Genomic DNA, 25,910 nt, shown 5'->3' on the forward strand with positions numbered 1-25,910 from the left:
TTGCATCTATGTAAAAAGATGTTCAGTATTATTTATTTCGTGAGACACTCATTGAATGCAGAGGCAACAATTTATTAATATTTTAACAGTTTGTTCATGGGGTTCATCAATACATTCTGTATATTTATGATCTTGATTGGTATGACCTAAAATGAAAATAAGTTTGACATCTCTAATAGACTATTTCTATTTTATATTTAAATATAATTTCAGTGTCTTCATGTGTTTGCCATTAGCACTCTGTAATAATGGCAAGAAGCAAATCTGTTAGATATACCTCTGCTTCATTGAAGTAACAAACGAATAGTGCTGCAGTTACATATAAGACCGCAAGAGGGCAGTGATTGAATTCAGGTCAAAAGAGTACTTTAAGGCATAAAGCGATTTTATTTCCCGAAAAGCTGAGTTGTAAATGTTGAAGTGTCTAAAAATAACATTCATTACAGACCACAGAACAAATTTTAACTGAGTTATCTTCTGATTTGAAGTTTATTTGAAAATCTTTTCTGGTGTTCTCACGCAGCTAATGAATCGCTGTAATGTTGAAAGGCAATTTACAATCTAGTGTTTGACTGGCACTTCCTGTTTATGGAGAGCCATTTCAGATAGTCAGGACCTCTGGGAATCAGAATAAAAAGTCTTCGCAACCCGAGGATGTCCTAAAATGTACACCGTAATAGAGGTTTGACCACATTCAACTTAATTCCTGAATAACCAGCTTTGACATCAGTGAGGCATTCAATGAGATTAAACCTGCAGGTCCATTCACTTCCGTCCATCTGCATTTCAGGCATTTATTCTGAAAGTATTTCCCTAAAACAGCAAAACTAAAAATAAAAAATAAAAAAAAATCAATCAAATGGTGTGTTGCAGTTAAGATAATGACCACAAGATGGCGGCAGGAATCAGAGACTAACACCCTTTACAAGTTAGCCACTTTTGCCACAACAAATTTTGTATAGAGTCGTAAAACCTTGTATAGTTAGTTTGCTTGCTATAATGGTTCGTGAGAGAGAAAAAGATGTCAGATGGCAATTCAACTCATAGTGTTACTTTTTGCTGCCTTTCAGTGGTCACAATGAAGAACTGCGAAAATAATCACTTCTCGATTCATGGGACTTCAAGTACTTCCTGGTAATACTTTCACAATAAAACCACAGTTCCACTAGAAAATGTAATGATAACGTCACTTTTCCAGTCACTGCAGTTTTGCTTCGAAGGGTCATGGGTACGTGTTGCCACATCAAAAAACAGCTCTTTACTGGTGGGAGTCGTCAAACAGCAGAATCCACTTAACTTTAGCGAGCAGGTGTGTCTGTTCGAGCTAATACTATTCAGTACTTGAAATAAAAGACAGATAAGACGACGGCTAGTTGCTAGTTGAGCTGTTCACAGATACTTGACCCGCTAAGGTAAGAAGCTGCGCATGCTAATGAAGTCACTCGGATATATTAGCTGTCAATGTCATGTAAACAGAGTAAGTGCTGACTTCTTAAATCCAGGCCTTAAAGCCTATTTTGTTTATACTGACATGTTAGTTGTAGTGGGCTTGAGTTTAACCACCAGGATTAGCATGTTGAGACCCTAATAAGAACATTTTAGACATTTATATAGCATGTGTCGCGTAGCTAGTACCAGTGAAGTGTTGAGCAACTTGTTGCCTTAAAGTAAAGTTTAAAGGTTATCTCAATACCATTAGTGCTGTTGCTTGGTTGATTGTTTATGCTTCTAAAATGTCTGAAATTCCTTGTGACAGAGGGCATGGAGAAGGCCAAACAAGATGCATTTGATAATGCCAGACTCCAAGTGATCAAAGATGGCTATGAAAGAGGGTTTGAGTGCATCAATAAAGGACTGTCAGCAGATGAAGCTGGGGAAAAGTCTCAGGCTCTGGAGTTCTACAAACGAGGCCGACAGCATCTTCTCAGGGGCATCAGCGTGCCTTCTCAGGGCGAGGAGTGTGTTGGCAGCTCCTGGGAATCGGCCCGGCGAATGCAGCAGAAGATGCAGGAGACGCTGAACAACATCACCACACGCCTTGCCATGCTGGAGACCAGTTCTGACCTCGAGTCTGCACCCACGCAGAGTTCCAGTGGTGCACACGTGTCTTCTGGAGGTCTCTATCCAAAGCTCGACACCAAAGCAAAGCCAGAAAGACCAGCCCCGCCATGCCTAGCCACAGGAGCTGCAAGAGGCGTAGCTGCGAGCCATACTCCGGTGGTTCCAGCTGAGCAACCACCAGCTTACTCTCCTCAGGCTGCTGATGGCCATGTCTCTATCTCTTATGGCACAGAATCAGGAGAGATGTCGGTGGTCGGGGATGATTTCTATAGTCGTACGTCTACTTCCTCGTCATCTCCTCAGAGTGTGGGTGAGGACGGGGAAGAGCTGCTTTACATCCCTAATGGTGTTCAGATATTCTTTGTCACACCCGAGGGGCAAGTAAGCGCCCCATCATACCCCGGCTACCTGCGGCTGGTGAAGTTCACCAGTGATCCCTCGGACAGGATGCCCAGTAGACCGCCAGCATTTCTGCAGGTAGGACAGAACGCCATCTTTATACAGAGCCTCAGATAATGATGATTATAGGCCACCTTCGTAGACCTGTGATGCAACAGGTCTAAACAACTCTTACTGCTGTGTCACCGTCTGATTTTAGTCCATCTTGTGGCCTGTAATCTGACTTTAAGATGGACTCCAGATCTGTTTGACTGGGGTAGGACATTGGTTTGTTAATGATCAATATTCCTTGCCTTGTGTAAACAACCATGCGAGTACCTTAATCCCATTGATTATGATGTCATCCAGCAGAGAATACCAGGTCAGGATTAGACCTGTCGCACTGTTCCTAATCACTAAATGCTTTGAATCTGGGTTTTAGAGTTTTGATTACTGGTACATGGCATCCAGAGACAATGAAAAGGAATAATACATTTTGCAAAGCTTGGGCCTCTCGAGCCAACGTTATTGGTTTGTTTTAGTTGTTGTTTGGTCTGTCAACCACTATATTGATTTGTTTAACGTGGAGGCTGTGTGTACACACTACACCCTGATAAGACAAACTAATCAAAAGTATGTCAATAAATTAGTTTATAACTGAAAACACAGATTGAGCCAGGACAGAATAAATGTAATGTGTTAAATTATATTTTGCTGGTTTATTTTGTTGTTCGTCTTCCTGCTGGGTCATGAGGCTGAAATTTTACTCTTTACTGGGGAATTTCCCCGTTGTCCTTCTGTTACACTCTGTGACATCAGTGATTCACATGAGTGAGAGGGAATAAACCCTGCTTATCCTGTTATGCTGTAACCTTGTTAGACATGCAGCAATCAGAAGACGGCAGTGTTCTCTAAATCAAGTTTGAGTAAAGCCCTAAAAACAACCTCTCCCTGTTAATATTCTGTGTAAATTTGCCCTCTGTTGTTTTTTGTCATAAATGGAGGCAAACCACCATCTCTTGTGTCACTTCCAGGTGTTTTCCTAACTGTCCTTTTTGTCATGACAGGTGTGTGACTGGATCTACCCTCTCATGTCTGTGAACTCTCCAGTGCTGGAGTGTAACACCGGAGTTTTTATGTTTCCGGACATGATGGCGCCGGCACCGGGTTACTACGTCGGGGTGGTGTTGTCGTCTGAGCTCCCGGCAGCAGACCGAGCCTTGTTTAAGAACCTGCTCTCTCAGATGACAGACCTCAGGGTTCAGGTCAGTGTAATGGCTGCATCAACACCATTTGATTATTTAAAAATGTATACATATTTTCAAAATACATGCACAAATCTGGCAAGGTCGCATTTCTAGATGTGTATCACCAACTTGCTGTCATTTATTCCTGTTGTGCTTCTCAGTGTTGAAAGTCACCAGGGAACATTTACACAATTTGCTTTTAGCAAATCCTCTTGTGCTGCTGGGAGGCACAGAGAGCTATTCTAGGAAACTGACGCATAACTTGGACACACAACAGGATAACGGGCATTTAAAATGTTCTCATCTCTGTACTTTGAAAGTCAACACTTTGATCACTAGTTACAATTTCTAGCCCAACTCTGAGCTTTGTTTACCATGCATCTGCTCTAGCTCACTGGCAAGCTAAGTGTGTGATGGCAGGGAGGGAAGCACAACCTTAAATAGCTCATCATCAAAGATACCTCATCAATATACCAATGAAACCCTGCCAAAAACTGGCCAGCAGTTAAAAGAAGGGTTTTATTGTTGTAATGCTAATAAAGACTTTTTAATTGGGCATAAATATACTTGCAGATTTTTATAATGATATAAATGAAAAACGGTACCTTTTGACATATGCCTTTTTCATTTTACAAACAACCTTCTTGTTCAAATACAAAATAAATTTCTAATGTTTTAGTCCTTTTTTTTTAACGTATCAGTATTGGTTCGATAAATAAAACCTGATTGCTGCTAACAACCAACATTTATTTTCATCTTGTTGCCATTTGTTTCTGAAGAGGGAGGGAAGGAGTTTGGTCATGTGACAGTGAGGCTACACAAGATTGATGGGAGTTTAACTGAAGCAGAGGAGCAGTGGTGGTGTCAGCGATGTGGTCATTCGCTGCCCCCCCCCCCAAGTTGACGAAAGGATAATGAAATGTATAAGAACATTGGTTACCAGCCATAACAGCAATATTCATATTAGATGGTGACACTGAAGCAAATTTTCATAAACTTCTTCACCACTGTATCCCTGACCTGCCATGTTCCTGGGTTTTTATGACTTTGTTCACTCCGAGGTCTCTTCAGAACAGCTGGATCTGTACTGATATTAAATTACTCGCATTCGGACTCTATTTACTAATGAGGTTGTGACTTTTGAAGGCAGTTAATCTCTCTGGATTTTATTTAGGGTTTGGTTATACAAATACCACTATACAGATTGTATGAGTATGCATCATTACTTTGCATTAGTTTATCACATAAAATCCTAATAAACATTAAAGCCTGAGGGTACTTTGGAAGGAACGTCATAAGACTATGAAATATTTGCATTTTTGGCATTTACTTGACTCTTAATGGAAAAGAGCCAAAAAATTTTTGTTGTACTCGGGACATGTAAAGGCTGCTGACCGAAGACAATTCCCAATTTTTCGGTAAATCACGTTAACCTAGCAAGAAACGCCTGGTCCTACTTACTTCTGATCTGGTGTCCCTCCTGAAGTTACCCCTGCCTCAGCAGAGAGGGGATTTGATACTGGCAGGTGAGGAGAATTAATCAGGCATAATGCTCTTATCTGCAGCACTTCAAACAAGCTCAGAGCCTCAGCTGAAAGACAAACGTCAGTTCAGTCTTTGTGGAAGGAGAGATGCCGCTTCAGAGTAATGCCAGACAAGGTCACGTTCCTCGAATGCAGTCAGGGTAGATATCTTCTCTAATGGATGTGGTATCCTGTCAAAGAGTAAGCTCTTTTTATTATTTTTAGTACAAGCAGAAGACTTGAGATTTTCAGCTCCAACTTTGCTCTGCCTTTTTTTTGAAAACGGCCGTCTGTTTGGGGTGGACAGATGGCGCTTTGTGATGAGAACCCCAGAATGAGAGGAGCTGTTGTGTTCTGTGACGCTCTCTGTTTTCTATACTGGATTAACTGAGAGCCAGATTTCTTTTTCTTCCAACGAATTGGACTGAAAACAGATTATTTTCATACACCGTTTGGTCGTTTTTCAGTTGCTTACTAATACATGTGTGTGTTTGGTCAGGCCCCAGATGAAGCTGCAGACTCTGTTAATCTCAGTCAGAAGGTATCCATTGCTGCACCTGAGGAGAGGGAGAGACCACCTGCAGCTGATGAGGCGGCGTCTGCAGAAACCGAGGAGGAGAAATCTTTGCCTGAGTGGAGTGAAAAAGTGGCGAGTGGGATCTTAACTGGTGAGGTCATGTTCTGTCCTTAAAGTCCAGCATCTTTTATTTGTGTGAAATTTCAATGCTCAGAAGTGCATCGAAGCAGACCCTCTTTGATCTCCTTAGGTGCTTCCTGGTTAAGCTGGGGTTTGGTCAAAGGGGCTGAGTACACAGGCAAGGCTATACAGAAAGGGGCGTCTAAGCTCAGGGAACACATCACTCCAGAGGACAAGCCCACCGACGTGAGCCCCACCGTGACCAAAAGCCTCTACGTGGCCAAGCAAGCAACAGGAGGCGCCGTTAAAGTCAGCCAGTTTCTAGGTGACTGACACGACTTCCTGCCCGCATGTTTTTTTTTTTTTTACTGACCTTGTGTGACCGGTGGGTTTTGTGGTGAACCTCTAATTGAGTGGCGCTCTTCCTGTGCAGTGGACGGTGTGTGTACTGTGGCTAACTGTGTTGGTCGAGAGTTGGCTCCTCATGTGAAAAAGCACGGTGGCAAACTGATTCCTGAGTCCATGAAGAAGGACAAAGACGGGCGCTCGAACATGGACGGAGCGATGGTGGTGGCTGCCAGTGGAGTGCAAGGTAAGGTCAAACTACACTTCTGTTACCTCCAAGGAGTCTATAGAATATTCTTTGAAAGTATTAATTGCCTTTTAACTCATTCATAGATATTACTATGTAACATTTCAACAACAAACCTTATTGTCATTGTATTTTTTACTACAGGGAAATGCAAGATAGGACACCATTGTAAAGTAGAAGAAAAAGATGCATGATTTTTAAAGCTGTTTTATTTTTTGCTAATTAGTGTCTCATCTAAAGATTACTGTAGTAATGCACCATTTTCTGTTACAGAAAAATGTAAAAAACATCAAAATGTAACAAACATCAGTACATTTACTATAACTGTACTGATGTTTGTGGTTGACAAAATGTTAGCAATAGGTTTCCCAGGCAGTGTTGGCGGGTGAAGGCGTGTTTGCAGTGTTGGCTCCCATTTTCCTGTTCAATTTTGAATTTAAACAATCAGAAGGTGAAGACTTACTGAGTCTTGCTGGTACAAAAAGATCCAATCAGCTCCATTTTTTTGTACCAAATAGTTCTATAACATTACGAAACCAGATTTGGGCTATTTATTTGGATCCAACCACTGTAAAGGTTTGTTTTTGCTTGACTCATTAAAAAAAAGCAAGAAAAGTGTCATTAAGAATACAAGAAAAAAGTGTTTTTTTTCTTGTTACTAGGATTCGCAACTGTTTGGAATGGTTTGGAAGCAGCTGCTAAGGACATCACCACAAATGTTGCAGCAGAAACAGTCACCACCATAAAACATAAGTAAGTTTTTGTGAAAAGGATTTTCTCCACCGTTCTCTCAGTTTACTAGACTTTTTTTTTTCCTTTGTATGTTGCAAATGACCTCTTGCACAAGAGAAGCTAAATCAAACGCTCACTTGTATTCCTCCTCAATTTGCTTTACAGATATAGAGCTCTACAAAACGTCTTTGATGCATCTAATGAGAAGAACAGTAATTCTTTCTAACAATACACAGCTTTTTAACTTGTTCTGACACTAATTAAACATAGTTCCCCTTTTTTCCACAATCCACTTTGCAGTCCTTTTCAGCAGTGATTCACTTTACTTCCCTTCCACTTGTGCTTATTCTCCTCAGTATGCTGCTTCACTGATTTCTGGTTGACTGAAATCTCTCCATTCTCTATCAATTGAAGTTGGGTCTTATACAAATTAATTATAACCATTTCAAATTTCTGTTGTAAATTATGAATACACACTCAATACTGGAGTTTTGCTACATCCTTTCGGTAACACTTTATTTGACGGGGTGTGCATAAGACTGACATGACACTGTCATAAACATGAAATAACACCTGTCATGAACATGAAGGAGTCTTTATGAATGTTGTCATGAAGTGTCATTCAGTAAATGACACTTTTAGTGCAAAGTTGCTTTAAAAGTGCCAGCTTTAATGTAAAGTCATTATTTCCAAAATAATGCAAAGTTGGGACTTTTAATTGACTTTCAAGGCAACTTTTAAAGCAACTTTGCCTTAAAAGTGTCATTATTTACCGAATGACACTTTATGACAACAGTCATAGACATTCATAAAGACTCCTTCATGTTCATGACAGGTGTCATGTCAGTCTTATGTACACCCCATCTTAGTGTTGCCCATCTTTCTACTTTGAATAATTTTGGTTGTATTAAACTATTCTAAGATTCATTAAGCAAGATGAGAATTTTAAAGACCTTCAGCATTAATTTAAGTAGAAAACTTCCGCTTGCAGAAAACTTCCGCTAATAAAAATAATTTTGGTTTGTGAACTTGCTTGGGTGTAATTGTAAAGTGGAACTCCTGCATGGCATATTTACAGTCCTTGCACTCCATACTAATTAATTCTCTTACTCTGACCTCTCACCCAATTTGACTCTGCTGCCAACTTGGAAGGTACGGCACAGCAGCGGGACAAGCCACGGACAACGCTGTCAATTCTGCCATTAATGTCGGTATTACTGCCTTCAACATTGACAACCTGGGGATCAAAGCTGTGGTTAAAAGAACTGGGAAGCAAACGGCACAGGCTATTTTGGAAGACTACAAGCTTCAGGAAAAACCACCAAACGGGAAGGAAGTGGAGAAACTCACCAAATAGCTGTTGATATCCTGCCTCATTTTCTCAACAATGCCTTAAAACTTATTTACTAATCAGGTCTATACTTAATACTCATTATTTATAAGAACATGCTCTATATTTGCTAAGTAGCTACTGTGATGTGCATACTCTACACAATGGTATGGCTTTCATGCACTTTAAACATACAGCGGCTGGATCAACATCCAGAAAGTGGAAACCAAAACTTGAAGCACATTGATATGCTCTCCATATTTAAATTAAGGGCGATATTTTACAAATGGGGTAAATGTTTAAAAACCTCGAATATGTTTGTGTTATCAGATTAAATTGGTCTATAAAAAATTTGTTTAATTTTGATCACATATAATGGTTTTGTCTGGAGTTTAACATTTTATCTTAGTGTGCTTAGAAACAATGTTAAGTCTAACATGCTGGATAAATTGAAACTTTAATGTTTCTTTGTTTTCATTTTTCTTTATTTAATCATCCTTAAAGAAGATTCCTACATTCCACTAAGGAGATTAAAATATTGCCTAACCTGATAGTATGAAGTGTAACTATAAATTCTGATATTTGTATTAACCTACAAGCTGTAATACTGCCTTTTGTTGTGCAATCTTACTGAAGAATTGTCTTAGAAATGTTACTAATAAAGGTTTCTTCTGTGTGTGAGGTGAACAAAACAAGTAATAAATTGGAAATTAATTTGTGTGACCCTAACTTGGTATCATTCCCCCATTTTGTGAAACTGTATCATGTTGTCTCCCTTTATGGTCCAGTGTTAGCCTTTGGCTGCCAGCTGATGATTAAAATCTTTAGATCAATAATGGCACTCTTACACTTTTCACCTGAAAAACCTCAATAAAAATATTTTGACAAATGAAAAGTATATTTCCACTTGCTACTTATTAGTCATTATCAAACAACTTTTCCTCAAAATGTTAATGATTAACATTTTAGGTGCTGAATCAATCAATGACCAATGAGGTCACTATGGTCTAAATCAACATTTCTCAAGGCACAGTTTAATTCTTGTGGAGTTTCATTATGACAATCAATTTGGTTAGAAGTCACCTCACAAGGCGTTTGGCTTAAAGATGAGGGTGCTGGTACCACATGACTAAAAGATGACCCTCTAAAAGAGGGTCAGTTGAAATGAAGTCCTGAGATGCAGATGGTTTGTTTAGGAAATGGTCTTCCATGATTTGAAACGAGGCTGATAGAAATTGATCCTGGCGCACTGGTAGCATTTGTCCCCATGGAACAGTCGATTTGTCCAACAGTATTGGTCGGGCCTGCACTGGGTTGAGGCTACCAGCTTGAACCAAAAGTTTGATCCATCAGAGAACCAGTCAGTGTGGTAGATGGCCACTTTTCTTGCAGATTCACTGAGTCTTCCAGTGATGAGGGCTGAAAGAAAACACCAGGTTAAACATGGTATGTACAAAAACACTTCCTCTGGACTGATGAAACTCATTTAATAAACCAAAAAATATGTTGCTTGATCTTGTTTTTCAATGAGTGTAACATTCACTTTTTCCATCTATAGATTTTAACATTGGTCAGCACTTTGTCAACTATGTTCTTCCTAGTGAAAATAGCCTTCCACAGCAGAACCTCAGTGCAGCTAATATTGCAATTTCCATAAGACAGATAAGACAGTAAGCACCTGCTGACTTTTTGACTGACAAAAAAAATAAATCACTCCAGTATCTCCGGCATCTTCATGCAAAGCATGAGAATACACACATAGTAATTAAATGTATTCCTAGTGCAGTGTTATGACTCTACTGCCTTGGTTAATCTCAGGATTACAATGATGACAGATAGTGTTGCTTAATTTTGTTTTAGAAACCAGGAAGAGTTAAACTTTTTGAATTGTAATAAAAACACATTCCTAGAACCTTAATAGAAGTCTTGTTTGTGCTTAGTGTTGTAAGGCTTAAGCACTTCTGCAGAAACAATACTTTTCTGACAGCTACATTGAGATTCAGTTTAATTAATCCAAACATCCTTTCCTGGTGTGTCTAAAAGAAAGTCTGCTTCTTGCCCAATAAATACAATTGGAAGAGACTCATAACCCAAACTCTTGGTTGAGTACACAGGCACTCTGAAGTCAGCTGCTGCTATAACAATGCAATGCAAGAATCAAAAGGCAAATTGCCTTTGCCTATTATTAGTGCTGTTAAGCTCAACAATTATCATTTCTGGATATTATAAACTTCATGAGTCAGTTTAGCCTGCCATACAAAAAGTAATGACAATAAAGAGAGAGAGAGACAGAGACATGATACTAATGTTCAAAGAAACAATCTCTTTTTTTCCCCCTTTGCTGTTGTTGGTTAATAACTTTTAGATGTTTAGCCTGATCAGCAATTTGCCGCCTTCAAGATTCCAAGGATTTATCAAGGCTCTTGAATTAAAGCCAAGTCCTAATGTTTGTGTTGGCATAGTTGAGCAAACAATATCACTAATAAAAGTGGAGCTGGATCCAAAATCTTCACCCTTTTATATATATATATTTTTTTTTTTTTTTAAGTCCTAGTTACCCTTGAGAAAATCATTCACCCGGAGATAAGAGAGCCAGCCGTCACGTGCTTTTGACGTGACAAGAATCTGTCTGATGAAGTTAATTAAACACATCACCTACACCTGTGTGAAACAGGTCAAAGTGATTTGTAAAGGACGGTGAGTTTATGACATGCGCTCCAAATGGTAAGGATTTCAGATCTCTTCTTTAAATGGGAAGTATTACAGAGTGCGCTTAGCTTTAAATATTTACCCGAAGAGATGTCTGTCATCAATTCACAGACCCCTTTTAAAAACGAAGTACAAAGTCGTAGCCAAAGCAGATGTTTGTGTAAAATGCCAACCTCATTCTCGGCTATCTTCGTCATTAATTTGACCTACTTATCTTTGTTTTGTTACATACACAGATTGTCTGCAACTTTGGGAATAAATTGAACAGTTATTTATCATGTTTTTTTTTTCATCATTCATATGTTTGAGGAAGATGCATGGAGGAAAGTTGGACAATTTAAAAAAATATATAAATCAATTGAACACACAAAAAATATCAAATCGTATACTTTGAGAACATTTGCAATATATTAATTTGATGAATACGGCCATGAAAATGTTTTGTAGTTATTGAGAACGGGGCAGGTTTCCTGTTTCCCTTTTCACTCGTGTATAGTACGTGTTGTGACTTAATGATGAAATTTGTTAAATCGAGATAAATTGATTATGAAATTATCAGAGCAACAAAAAAAAAAAAAAACGAAAAAGAAAAAAAAAGCGGGAAAGAGTGGATTTAATGGAAATCAGGTACACTAAACTGATTCCCAGTTTAGTCATTTACCCTAGTGTACCAGTTTAGGTACACTAAACTGTTTAGTGCACCTAAACTGGTACACTAGGGTAAATGACAATACTCTTGAGGGTAAATGACCTGTATTCTGTTACGCTTATGCTTCAACCAGTGTACCCCAAAACGCTTCATGCACAATCATGCACGCATGATTGTGCATGAAGCACATCATGACAGTTTTTCTTCTATGCATCAACTCACAATGTTAAGAAAAACGGAGGAGCGATTGGTATCCCTTTCTACTATCTTATCTACACAATGTTACTCTGTTTAATCCTCATTTTACTGTATGGCTTACGTGACCGCGCATCCTGCGTTTGCGCGCTCCGTCATAAACGTGCGCGGGCCATGCTGACGGCACGTTCTTGCAGCGGTCTGCTAAATCACCGCAATGGAATAAGAGCAGGGGAGGGTAGAGGACACCGGCTGCCCTGCCTCCAGTCTGCATGTAAGCACACACAACAGAACAGACGCAGCGGGACGGCTAAGGACAATCACAGGGCAACAAAGGGACGTATGCTTCCTCCAAGGCATCGCATAAATAAGAATATTTAAGACTTCTGCACAGACCCTTTTTGCCTACCTCTGTATCCTCACCTCCAAGGTAAGGGACTGCAATGGAATTAGAATTTTATTTATTTATTTATTTTACCATTTATTTTCTATTCGTGTTTAGTTTACTATAATTTTTCTTCTGAAAAATAAGTTGGGTAGTTATGTCCATTTAATAATTGTCTAAAATATGTATTCAATTTTAAACTGTTTATATTATGAGACACCAGGGAGCATTAGATGGGTGTGACATGCTTCTTTATGTGTTTACTAGGAACAGTTGCAGCATTAGAGCTTGCACAAATCGGAATGAGAATATAGCCTGTCACAAAACATGGTTCTAATGTGGTGGGTTTTACTCAGTTTCAGATAAAGGATTTTTTTTAAGATTTTCTTTTTTTGTTTGTTCCTTTTTTATTTTAGGGTGTAATTCAGCAGTCATGGACCTGGAGCATTTTGATGAGCGGGACAAGTCTCAGAGATACACCCGAAGGGGCTCCAGAGGGAATGGTCTCCCTAGTCCAACTCATAGTGCTCACTGCAGCCTTTACAGAACCAGGACACTGCAAACACTGAGCTCAGAAAAGAAGGCCAAGAAGATTCGTTTCTACCGCAACGGTGACCGCTACTTTAAAGGGATTGTGTATGCCATTTCTCAGGAGAGATTTAGATCACTAGATGCTCTCCTTGCAGATCTCACTAGATCTCTCTCAGATAATGTCAACTTGCCCCAAGGAGTAAGGACCATATATACTGTTGACGGAGTAACCAAGATTACCAACATAGAACAGCTGGTGGAAGGTGAGTTTGTGCCCTTTTGTTGTAACTTTAAAAATTTTAATTTATATTGAATCATAGGCAAGTTATGTCAGCTGTCTTAAGTGCAAACATTATAGTCCAATCAAGTCGGAAAGTGCATGATGTAAACAAAATGGCACTGCCATCTAAGAACATGTGCTCATACTCGGCTCTTTATTCAATCATTGTCACATTTTAGCATTATGTTTCATACTTGTATTTTAGCTTTTCTATTCCAACTTTCTGCAGGAGAAAGCTATGTTTGTGCATCTATAGAGCCTTTCAAGAAACTAGACTATACGAAGAATGTGAATCCCAACTGGGCAGTTGGTGCCAGGACTGCAGCTTCTGTCCGCGATCCTTCTTCCCTTGGCAGCGCCATGGCTGGATCCCCAGAAACCAGGGAGACCAAAGACTTCATAAAGCCCAAACTGGTGACGATTGTCCGCAGTGGAGTCAAACCTCGCAAGGCTGTTCGGGTCTTGCTCAATAGGAAGACGGCACACTCCTTTGATCAAGTCATGAGTGACATCACAGATGCCATCAAGCTGGACTCTGGGGTCGTCAAAAGGCTATATACTGTTGATGGCAAAATGGTAGGTGTTAATTTTCTCTTGTTCTGTAAAACTCAAGTTTTGAGTTTGTTCATTTAGTTATTTTATATACATTTGCAAACTGGGTAAAACGGATATATCTTTAATGTCACAAAAGCTTAGGAACCCTTTGGCATCAATGGAGTCATTCTTTTTTTTTTTTTTTTTCTTGTTTCCAAAAAAAATATTTTACTTTATGGGTTGTGTTTGTACTCAGTTTTAGTGCTCTCCTTGCCTATTCAAATATTTATGTTACCATCATCTTCAAGATTGTAAAATGTTACTCAGAAATATGAGTCTGTCATTTCAAGTTGAAGAGGTTGCACATTGACCCTTCCGGTCACTGGAATCAATCGTCTATGAAACTTCAGTTTTGATGATCGACATTAATAGGATTATCAAAAACGTACATTTCATTAAACTTTATCAATATTGTTATAAGTTCAGCTAGCTATATGTTAGTTCTGGATGTTTTGCATTTAAAGTCGTATAAGAAAGTCCAACAACTAAGTGCTCTGTATTGTAGAGTACTCTTATCCTTTTTTTTTTTTTTTCATCTACCTTCTAAAAGATTAATTGCTTGAATGGGAGTAAATGGCCTATGTGCATTAGTTAGCTCCGCTTTTAGTTTTACCAAGGTATGATCTATGGGAAATTGATATTTACAGTACTTGAATGACGTGGGGATAAGCTTGATCCATTCTGATTTTCTAAATGGACCAGTAGTCCAAAGCTCAGTACAGCTTTGGACTACTGCTGTACTGAAGGTTTTCTGGATGTTTTTTTTTTTTTTTTTCCTGTCATCCCTCTTGCAGTTTCTTTCTTACTCAAAGACGGAGCACAGTACGTTAAAAATCACCTGGGAATAATTGCTAAATGTATTACCAGAAATGGGTTTCTAGGTCTCCATCCCATATCCCTACAACAGCAGAACACTGTTAGATGGAACCATGCAATCTGATTTCAGATTAGTCTCCTAAATATTGAAGTATTTCCAGAAAAGTACTTTTTGCACAATGGTTATTGACATGTATTTACATTGATTGATTAGCCAGCCACAGTATACCCAAATACTACTATTGAAAGCTCTTGAAATTATAATATTCTAGGAGGTTGCCTGTTTTTAAGGGAAAGGAATGTGGCAACTAATAAAAAGCTTGATTAAGCATCCCATAAAAATAGTAACTCCTTTAAAATTCACTTCAAAAACTCTGTCCTGTGTGCTTTCTGTTTTAGCTGTAACACTGGGATGAATGGTTTCTTGAAGTGGTTGCTAAGTAACAGTCTCTGCAGCAGAGCAGTGAGCATGTGAGTTAGTGGCCGGATTCATCTGCGTTTTACTTTCTGCCGTTTTGTGCATATGGCAGCATGACTGTGTCTGACGTTAATGTGTTTAGTTTTTGTTTTGCAATGCCATAGAACATACGTGGGGACACATCTTTTTAAAGTCAGGAGTGAACTAAACCATTGAACTTTATTGTTGCCATTAACTTGAATGTCCCTGACATACACTTGTTCAATCTTTTGGAAACAGCAATTCAAAGCATTTATCATCTAAATGTGATGAAGACTCATTTCAGAAGTTCAAATGGAGCAGTGGGGTAACTCGATTTTGAATATGGATTGGTTGTTGATGTCAGATTGGCTAATATGAGCATTTAAAAAACTGCTGAGCTATTGGATTTTTGACATACGACCATCTCTTAAGATGGTCAGTCAAGAGGGACTGACTGTAAATGGAGAAGATATCTAGTGAGCAATAGTTGTGTGCTCACTGGATGTTAGTGGCCAGAGGAAAATTTACTTTTTTTTTTTTTTGACACATTTAAAAGGAAAATGTGGTTTAAATAATTACCTGTTCTAACCAAAGTATAAAGAATACCATATTGGAGCACACAAAGTGGAACAGATGGGCTACAGTAGGTGATGGCTACTTTCAGTAAGATCAAGCACCATGTCACAAAGCTCAAATCATCTCAAACTGGTCTCCTTGTCATGAAAGGGAAGTAAGTGACCTTTACAGTCAGCTGATTTTAAACAGGTTACCTTTAGCAGATTTTCATTATGGATATATAGTTGACTGCCACTCATTTTCAAGAAGGATGTTTCCAACATCTTTTATTTCCTAATCCATGCCAAGAAGAAAACAAAAGGCAATTCTGAAGGCGATAAGGATTCCAACCAGGTACTAGCAGGTTGTACCTAGAGAAGTGGGTCATTCCCAAGAATCACCCTCCTCAGTCCCAAAGAAACTACTTGTCTTGTATACAATTATGATTCTTTAATATTTTTTTTCTAGGTTTCTCTAATGGTGTGAGTACTTTGTGGGTTTATTACACAGTTTAGTAAATTTGATCTCTGCCATTCTGTGCTCTTTATTCAGTGCTTGCTTTGTCATGTTGTGCCAACAGATGGCCAGATGATCACCCGCTGTCATCAAAGAGGGAGTTTTCATGGTTCTTTAACCTTTATTAAACAAACAGGTCATACTTTTGATGCATACTGGGTGTTTCTAAAATTCATGAAATATGTGATGGTGAGGAGATTTTAGTTCATGCTTTATAGTTTATATTTACATGTTGACAGTCTGGCAAGGCCTTAGCATTCCCACACTTTATATGGGTTTTATATTTTTCAAAAGGAATATCTAAGCCAGTGGGGAATGTCTTGTGCATGTCTAGCTAATTAGACAATGAACAACTTAATTTTGTCAAACTCTTATACAGTTTGACTCAAACCATCCTACTTAGGAAAAGTGGAAATGCCTTTTAGCATGAGCTCTTTAAAAATGTTAGTTTTTCCTAAGTGTATCAACTGGTGCTCACTGACATTTCAGAATAGAGATACACATTTCAAAGCTCTTCAATCATGACATTTTATTTGCTTTCACCTTAAGAACAATATTGTTTTGACATTATCAGATATGGATGTCGGAGTTGTTTTTTTGTTGTTTTACACAATCCCACGCAGTAAAGGGTAATTACTGCGTTTAAATGTGCAGTGTATCACCCAGAGGTGGGACCAAATGAGTGTTTTACTAGTCAAGTCTTTCTACTTGAGTCCAAAGGTAGGCTTACAAGTCCTGAGACGAGTGCGACTTGAGTCTTGAAAAAGCCATTTGACCAATTTAAACTGAACAATTAATAATTTTGAAATGTCCAAAGCTAAAATCAGTTGAGATAAAAACATTAACCTCTATGGAAAATAGGGTATTTTCTTTGAAGAGTAGTTTTTAAGAATCCTGTTTTAAATCTCTTTGACAGATCACATGTCTTCAGGACTTTTTTGCAGAAGATGACATTTTTATTGCTTGTGGTCCTGAAAAGTTTCGCTATCAAGATGATTTCAATTTGGATGAAAATGGTAAGTATGTCTATAAGGATTTGAGTGGGCTAAATGTGATATTGACTTTCAGTTCATAAACATGTTTAAGTATCTTTGTTTGTGTCCTATATAAATGCTTGGCAAGCTAAAATTTTTTTTCTCCCCATTTCCCAGATAATTCTTTAATGTGTCTTTTATTTAGCATTGTAATATTGTGTTCCCTCTTCTCACATCAAATCATCTTACACTAACTTGTGTCTAACCGTTTTTCACTGCACTGTAGATTGTTTTATATTAAGTTATGTTGTGGGAAAGTATGTTAACCTTTGCACAGTATATTTGCTGCTTAAACACAGCTCAGAGGTAATTTAATCTGGTCTGAGGAGATTTACTGGAAATATGCCAACCTCTGAATGCAGATGATATTTTCACTGACTGATCTAGTTCTATACTTGGAATGAGGTGTGTGTGTCTGCAGGCAATACTTCTTCCCCTCCATTTTTGACCTAGTTTTGTCCAGAATCTTTTTTTCCAGATTCCACCTCATGTCTCAGAATGATTGCTTATTCTAAATAGAATCTTAATCACCTTGAATGGTAAAACACATTTCATGCTTTGAATGTATTTTTCCTCACCAGAATGCAGGGTGACAAAGTCGTCGTCATATGGCCGACTCCCCACAGTTCATGGTCGTTCCTTGCAAAGAACTGGTGGAATGTCTCGCAGAAGCAAGTCTCCCTCACCTGCCGGATCAGGTAAATGTGTGTTTATAAGTTTAATAATTAAAACTTGAACTTCCCATGTTTTGGTTCCTTATCAGTCTTTTTTTGCCGTCTTAACAGCAAATGGCACTGCGGGCAGTACGCTTTCTACACCTCGTTCTGGAAAATCTCCAAGTCCCATTTTAACCAGTCCTGCTAGCCTCCGAAGACGACAGGTAATAACAGCCAAAGTTTGTAGAATGGAGAACTACTTCTGTGCTGTCGTTGAATATTTACTTTTTTTTCTTGTCTTGAGCTTATCTTGTGCCCATAGTCAAATGATTTCTAAACCTTTTGGCTATGCCATATGTCATGCTTTGAAAGGGCTCTTTTGTCTTAGATTATCAGGTTTCTGTTGTACTAAAATGATACTGTTGCACTTTGCTGTTTTCTTTGCTACATGTACGATGGCATAGAAACTGCATCCAGAGATGCTTATTTGTCTGAAATGGGTATTTCATAGTTACTGTTTATTGTATTTTCATCTGTGTGGATCAACATTCATTTGCTTTAGGCACTAAAATATTTGGGATAATATATTACATATTATATTACAGCAATAAGGTTTTGTGTAGACCCTTGAATGTTTTAAAATGTTGTGAATTAAGACAGTGAATATTAGGGGGATGTAATTAAACAAAAATGTTTATTTATGGACGTTTAAAGAATTGGGGCCATTTCTTTAGTGCTCACATGCAAGATTTGAATGGCCTCTTACTAAAATTTCATAACTTTTTTGTTTTGTTTTCATGTCACTGTTGTTTTGCAAGAATCACATATACCTGCAGATTTGCAACATTGTTCAAATTACAACCATAATGCAAAGGGATGCCAGGGTGTAATTACTAACATAGTTTTTCATGCTCCATGAATTTGTGTGCAACTTAATTTGTATATAATGTAAATTCTCTAAATTACAATTTCATTTATAGTATTGTAGTTAAATATTTTCCTGAAATTGTCCTCTATTGCTTATATCAGATTTCTGTATTGGGGTCTCATGTATCAATTCTGCATCACATTTTTGTCTTTTCTGTGTTTGGACTCGACGTAATTTGAGTTTTTGAAGCTTTTCTTCCTAAAGCCTTTAGAAAGTGTTGCCATTATTTTTTTATGATGTGATCATTTGGGGATCCCCCCTCCTGTTTTTAGGGATCCCAGTACAGTGGCTCTTCACTCTCGTTAGCCTCTACCAAGGTATGCAGCTCCATGGATGAAGGAGATGGTCCCAACAGTGAAGGTGGGGTAGTGACATAAAAAAAACTACACATTATTCCATATGTTTCAGAAATTATAGATATGTTTTCTCACTCAGTTGAGCCAGTGGAAGAATGTTCCCCAGTTCCTACCTCCATAGCAGACAGATACAAAGTTGGAAGGATTTTAGGGGATGGAAACTTTGCTGTGGTTCGTGAATGTGTAGAAAGATCAACTGGAAGAGAGTACGCTTTAAAAATAATCAGCAAAGACAAATGTAAGGGAAAGGTAGGCATTCTTCTTTCTCTAGAATCACATCAAATCACAAAATTTGTTCTAATTTGTCCTTTAGTATTTTACTTTGTGTGTGTTTGGGGCACAGGGATTAAACATCTTTGTGAAATTGTGTTTTAAATGCTGAATTGTTCTTAAGTTATGTGCTTTCCTTTTCTGTATCATTCAGGAACACATGATACAGAGTGAAGTGTCCATCCTGAGGCGTGTGAAACATCCAAACATTGTCCTCTTAATCGAGGAAATGGACACCCGCGGAGATCTCTATCTTGTAATGGAGCTGGTGAAGGTACTTTGCATTTCTAAGTTAAATAGATTATAGGTGAATACATCAGTAAATGTAGGTTCAAAGCTACTTTCCTGAAAAGTTATATTGATACATGTTATGTTTAGAATATGATTAATCACTTTCAGGAAGTTTACATAATCATGTAGTAATTGTTTGCATTTTAAAAACTTTTTATCCAGGGAGGAGATCTCTTTGATGCCATTACCTCCTCCAACAGATACACAGAGCGAGATGCCAGTTGTATGCTGTTCAACTTGGCAAGCGCCATCAAGTACCTCCACAGTCTCAATATTGTGCACAGAGACATAAAACCAGAAAATCTCTTGGTAAGTGGTACTTAATAAAGCCTGTCTTAATACACATCCTGAGGAATAAGCATTTATAAAAACCTTATCCTGCTTTGAGAATGTGTCACTGACTGTCTGCTGGGCAGCTGTCAAGTCAGCTTTATTCCACATGGATGTGTCATCTATAATGTAAAAAATTGTGGATTAAAAATCTTTTTAAATCGTTATGTAATAACGTTTTCAAAGAAAGAAATCTGGGGTTTTAATTTTAAAAAATACACCTGAAATAGACCTAATTTTGGTAAATGTATCTTTGTTTTAATTTTTTGGATTGAATTGCTGGATTACCTTTTTCTCATCCAAGCCTAAAATAAGTTGGGGTTTTTTGCTATGCTGAAAATTGTTTAGCTCAATATCTCTAAACCAACAAGTTTTTTTTTTTTTTTTCCTTGATTTAACACTGTAAAAACCTCTCCAGTTATTTGGAGATGTAATGCATGAAGCTTACAGTTTAACCTCAGATAATGTTTCTGTCAAAAATAATCTTTAAGATTCACTTTAACTTTTCAGCGCAGCTTATCTGTATATTCTCACAACTGGTATACAGCTTTTATTGGCAATGCAAAATTAAGTATAAATATTAAACGCGCTTGGAAGCAATATTTTTTTTGTTTTGTTTTACTTCGGTCTCACCAAGTAGGGGCTTTGCTCATCATTTTTGCCCATTCTTGTCACACAGGTGTACGAACATCTAGATGGTAGTAAATCTCTGAAACTAGGAGACTTTGGCTTGGCTACTGTTGTCAATGGTCCTCTTTATGCTGTTTGTGGAACGCCAACTTATGTAGCACCAGAGATTGTTGCTGAAACAGGGTAAGGTCGAATGTGGTTTGTGGGGCCAAAACAACTGTAATGTATGTTTTTCTTCAACCTGATGTTTCATTTTGTAACTTCAGATATGGCCTCAAGGTTGATATCTGGGCAGCGGGCGTCATCACTTACATACTGGTCTGTGGCTTTCCTCCTTTCCGTAGGTATGTGCTTTTTTATCATTATTATTATTACATCAAGTAAAAATAATCACTAATTGATGTACGCTTTTGCAGTTGTGAAATGTTTATTTCTCCCCTATTTTTTTTTAAACTGTGCATTTTATTTTTGCAGCAGTGGTGAAGACCAGGAGGCCCTCTTTGAAGAGATTCTAAAAGGTCATCTTGAATTTCCAGCACCATACTGGGACAATGTATCTGAATCTGCCAAGGTTGCCTGGAAGTTGACTTTTACCATGAATATCCTTCACAATCTGTCAGACCAGATTTTCTCATTATGTTCCAAGATATTTATGGGTAACACATTTATCTCTAGGCTCTGATCACTGGGATGCTGCAGGTAGTTGTGGATCAAAGATACACAGCTGTACAAGTGCTGGATCACCCCTGGGTCAATGTAAGTTCAGTAAATCACTGCAAACATGTATTACCGAAACTCAAGCTAAGTTGCTATGCAATGTCTGTATTTTTCAGGGTGACAGTCTGTCAGAAAAGGGGCACCAGCTTGCTGTGGCTGGAAAAATCAAGAAGCATTTTAATTATGGACCCAAGCTCAACGGCACTGCAGCAGGAGTGTCAATAATTACAGTAAGAACTAATTAGAAACTCAATGCAAAGTTTGCTTGTAATTTTTTTTTTTCCTCAGTGAATGCGTTTTTTTTTTCTTTTTTTTGTTTTGTTTTTTTTTTTGCTGATTTTGATTTTTCTTTTTTGCTGCCTTGCTTTGCATGCTTTATCATTCAAAAAGGAAACCATCAGGATTCAACGTAGTCCTCACGGTGCAATTAAATTTTTAGCAGAATCTTATTTATTTTTTGATAAAACAAATTTCTCATATCACCGATTACAGACATTGCCTTTAGCGGATCTCTGCTTGTAGGTGAAAAGACTTGACTTTTTTAATATTGCATATAAATAGAAACAGAAATTCCCATTTTCACTTGGATTGGATTTCTTATAATTATAACATTTACAGTTTGCATTATCAAAGTGATTTTTAGTTGAAAATGAAGTGGTAAACATCGCAAACAGCTTTTGGCTAAATATTTTGTTCATAAATTCCATAAAAAAATAAAATTTCCCCCCTATTTCAATGTAATCTTAAAATGTATAATCCACCCTACAAGTTCATAGAAAATATTATTCTTGTTTAAACATAAAGGACTTCACTTAAAACGTTGCTCTATCTACTCTTGATACTCCCCCCCCCCGCCCCATCTGTGAAAACCTTGATATTAAATGCCTCTGAAATTTAAACTTACTGACAACCCAAAGTGTGTATGGTATATTTTTCTTTTTGGATTGCGGCTCTTCTTCTGACTATATATTGTTCTTACCTCCATGTGCTTTAAATTTGAATTAAAGAATCAGTTGAATATTATGGCATTTCTACTCTGCAGCTACTCCGTTTCCCTCTACCACAGCAGCTCCACTAGATCCTAGTCATGCTACCATGTGTTTTTCTTTTTCTTTTTTGCCTCATGCTGCCATCCTGTCTAGCTGGACTGTCGGCACTGTTGCTTCAACATCCTGCACATAAATTATGCTTATAGTCATTAGGTGTACAAGATGTTACTTTATAGGAAACTTCTGAATTTTTCAACTGCTTATTTATTGATGGAAGAGATGCTGAATCATATTTTTTTTAGTGAACAATTTGTGAGTTTTCATGTGAAGTTGTAAAATAAAGAAATAGATTACTTGTAATTCTTTTGCCAGTGAAGTAGTAACTTTAATAGGAAACTAAAGTTGGACACCTTACTGACAATTTGGCCAGCGATGCTTTGAGTTCAAGGTGATCCACTGAGTTCATCTCCCTCTGCTTTGCTGGACCAGGACTTAACCATCCAGAAGTCAGGGTCTTTGGATCACAACCAGAATCCAGGATTGTGTTGGATAAGGTATGACACAGCAAAGTGCTAAAGTGCAGTGAGTGCTTCCATGGCAAAGTGCTGGCAGTCTCCATTTCCCATTCCCCATGGAATTGACCCACGCCCATCATCTTAATCATTTTCATACCTCATCAGTTTACCTCATCTCATTTGGGCTGTTTGGGCTGCAGCTGTTCTTCTTCATGACACAGTTTACTGTAATATTTTCTCACATTACACTAAGTTACCTCTACAAGAGAAACTGAATTTAATGATTCAGAAAACCTTCTGAGGTGGTTTAAATTCTGTTTGCAAGAAGCTCTGTCAAGTGTCACAAAAACTGCATTTCCCCCTTATATCTTGTGTTTTTACATTTTTTGTCGCGCTTAAATTCTTTAGATCATCAAACTATTTTTATGGCATACTTGAAAAGCAGTTTTGAAAGTAATTACTCCATAAACCTGAGTGGTTGGGTTTTTGTCACACTACATAACCCAGCTTTCTAAGCCAAACATTCTGCTTAAGGATTTCTATTGGAGTGGAATTTCTGCTTTTAATATTTTCTACAATATGTCCAGAAGCAGCAAAGTGGCTCCTGGATTGTCTACCCTCTGTGACTAACTTCACAGAATGAAGAATAAACTTTAACATGAACCTACAGTTCATTAAATGAGACCTCTTGTTTAACACATTTTATTGTATTGCTATGTTTAACTGCTGAAGCATTTGTGCCATTTGGAGATCAAATAAATGTATAATAAACTCTATACATTGTAACTGGAAGCACTTTATCCTGTTCTAACATTTCTAAATGTTTTATGGGATGAGGGGGATTAACAAAGTGTCTACTTAAACTTTGGTAATTGATTTGTTTTACTATTAGATCAGCTGTTATGATCACTTACTTGGTACTTATTTTCTGTATTAATTCATTGGATACCTTTTACTTGGAGTCTGAATATGTGGTAATTTTACTCTGAACTACAATTTGTAGGTAATCTACCTGCCTCTAGCAAATGACTTTGCTTCTCTTTCCAGCCTGATGGATATCAAGGATTTCCTCCATGTCTTGCATTTCTTTAGGTTGGGGAATTGTCTTTTTTGGATAACTTAGCCCATTTTGTGTTGTCACTGGTTCAAATTAAGTGATTTTTTTTATTTACATGTCTGCAGTTATCAGGCATTGGTGTGGCTAGTGAAATAAAATCAAAGTGCTATAATTTTGCAGATCATGTTTCAGCAAGAGGGTAAATTGATTCACAGAAGGCTACTTTAGTTTGGATATGTTTTTTTTTCCCCCTCATACTGAATATCATTTGAAAACTGCTTTATGCATTCAGATTATCTTTGCCTTTTTAAAGTTTGATCTGAAACATTTACGTTTTATAAAATGGCAAACAAGACATTTGTAGCTCCATAGAGGGTGCAAACATTTTTAACATTGTGCCTGATTAGCTAAGCACCTTTTGTTCTCTATCAATTTGTCACAATTTATTTTGTTTTACTTTTAACTTGCCTCTGTGATTTGAGAAGAACCTGATATATACTACTGTTTCACCCCCTCTTAGACCACGCCACTTGATAAAGAGAAGCAAGTTTTCCGAGGAAGACGCCACCAGGATGTAAAGCCTTCTACCCAACTGTTGCCCAGCAGTGGTGCCACCACCACCTCAGAGATGGCCAACCCCGTCATCTCCCCAGAGTTGGAAGAATTGTCTCCAAGTTCAGCTGACACTGTTCTTTCACCCACTTCTCCCTTCTAATAGGTGTCCAGAATCACACCAGGTTCCTATTTGGAAAAAGTTTGGAGAGATAATGGGTCTCTGGTCCTTAAATGTACCCATTTTCTGGTCACTTTCTCAATTTAAGATGCATTTGTAAAATTGAAGGACAGCCCAATAAAATGAACACAGCTAGACAGCATGCAAAAAATGTAAACGTTTGTCTAATTTGGCCTATTTATTCAGACAGTAGCCTTCTCTCATTTTTTTTTTTTTCATTGGTGCTTTAAAAACTGGGACTAGCAGGGGCACTGCAATCATTTCACCATTGATGTAGTTCTCTTAAATTTTAGTTTGGGGTGTAGTTGTACTTATCCAAATGGTAATGCATGAGTACAAAGATGAGCAAGAAGATGGGGGGGGGGGGGGCAGATGGAGATAAAAAAATGACAAATTAGCTGATTGGAGTCTTGTGGAAATATTTTTTTAAGCCACAAATACAGCTTCAATTTGTTCTTGAAAGGTAGCATCTGAGGTAGTTCACTAGGGCCCCCTCATGGTTACAACATAGTACTGCCTAAATTTTCACAAGAACAAGTTTATTGAAGTCTTGCATTTAAACCCTCGTTTGATATGTTTCATACATATTACTTTAAAAATTTTCAATTCAAATATATTATTAGCTTAATATCTTGCAGCGTTACATTTCTTGAAAGCATGGTGCTTTGGGATCTAAAGATGTGACTCATAATTCCTAAACACATTTGACAAATGCTGCTCATTAAATCATTCTGAACTGTAAAGACACCTAGTACTTCTATTAACTTGTCTCACAAAGGAAATTAGTTTTAATAAACTAGTTCTTGTAATGGTGGTGGTGCAGATGAATCTCAGTGGAGCACAGTATGTTGAAAATTGCACCTTTATCAAGGCATTGCCTTGGCACACCTGGACTCAAGTGCAATTAGGTGCACAAAGCGCACAATACTAAATGTCCATTTTGAATGCCAAAACAAATGTATTTCTAACAGACAACTGACACGCCTCCCTGTCGGAGTTAAATGGTGCAACACGAGTTACTTTTCACACTTAAGTGAATTCAACAGTGCTTCCACTAATAGTCATTTTAATGTGATTTATGCAAGTACTTTTTTTAAGACCTGTATGTTTTCTCATTACGCGATTAATTTTGCTCAGACAAAAGTTTTGAATGTTTGTCTTCCAGGCTCTTTCCTGCATGTGATAAAGTGCATACTATGGAACTATTCTGCTCTTTTGCTGTAAAACAAAAATGA

At 37.8% G+C, this 25,910-nt stretch overlaps 2 protein-coding genes across 6 annotated transcripts; both read left to right on the plus strand.

Moving 5' to 3' along the window:
* The first annotated feature begins 1,246 nt into the window (after positions 1-1,246).
* spartb (spartin b) lies at positions 1,247-9,229 on the plus strand. Of its 2 annotated transcripts, XM_014977160.2 has the most exons (9): positions 1,247-1,412; positions 1,757-2,538; positions 3,507-3,704; positions 5,709-5,877; positions 5,977-6,171; positions 6,280-6,438; positions 7,101-7,191; positions 7,336-7,382; positions 8,323-9,229. In XM_014977160.2, the coding sequence occupies exons 2-9, from the start codon at positions 1,762-1,764 to the stop codon at positions 8,532-8,534; spliced, it is 1,848 nt and encodes a 615-aa protein (XP_014832646.1). In that variant the 5' UTR covers positions 1,247-1,412; positions 1,757-1,761; the 3' UTR covers positions 8,535-9,229. The 2 variants fall into 2 exon arrangements, with proteins under 2 accessions (XP_014832646.1, XP_014832647.1); XM_014977161.2 differs by lacking the exon at positions 7,336-7,382 and having other exon boundaries at positions 1,249-1,412.
* Positions 9,230-11,067: 1,838 nt separating this feature from the next.
* Positions 11,068-24,832, plus strand: dclk1b (doublecortin-like kinase 1b). 4 transcript variants are annotated; one of them, XM_088011676.1, is made up of 18 exons: positions 11,068-11,224; positions 12,251-12,483; positions 12,855-13,049; positions 13,125-13,232; positions 13,479-13,825; positions 17,086-17,185; positions 17,785-17,901; positions 17,989-18,083; positions 19,060-19,147; positions 19,223-19,392; positions 19,568-19,687; positions 19,867-20,013; positions 20,714-20,847; positions 20,931-21,008; positions 21,139-21,235; positions 21,340-21,420; positions 21,498-21,611; positions 24,463-24,832. In XM_088011676.1, the coding sequence occupies exons 3-18, from the start codon at positions 12,872-12,874 to the stop codon at positions 24,655-24,657; spliced, it is 2,169 nt and encodes a 722-aa protein (XP_087867802.1). In that variant the 5' UTR covers positions 11,068-11,224; positions 12,251-12,483; positions 12,855-12,871; the 3' UTR covers positions 24,658-24,832. The 4 variants fall into 4 exon arrangements, with proteins under 4 accessions (XP_087867802.1, XP_087867803.1, XP_087867801.1 ...); XM_088011677.1 differs by having other exon boundaries at positions 13,167-13,232; XM_088011675.1 differs by adding an exon at positions 22,860-22,924 and having other exon boundaries at positions 12,855-13,232; positions 24,463-24,623.
* Positions 24,833-25,910: the final 1,078 nt, after the last annotated feature.

The sequence above is a fragment of the Poecilia mexicana genome, unplaced genomic scaffold (assembly GCF_051168715.1).
Source record: "Poecilia mexicana isolate PSO_F unplaced genomic scaffold, ASM5116871v1 scaffold_13, whole genome shotgun sequence".
Lineage (NCBI taxonomy): Eukaryota > Metazoa > Chordata > Actinopteri > Cyprinodontiformes > Poeciliidae > Poecilia > Poecilia mexicana.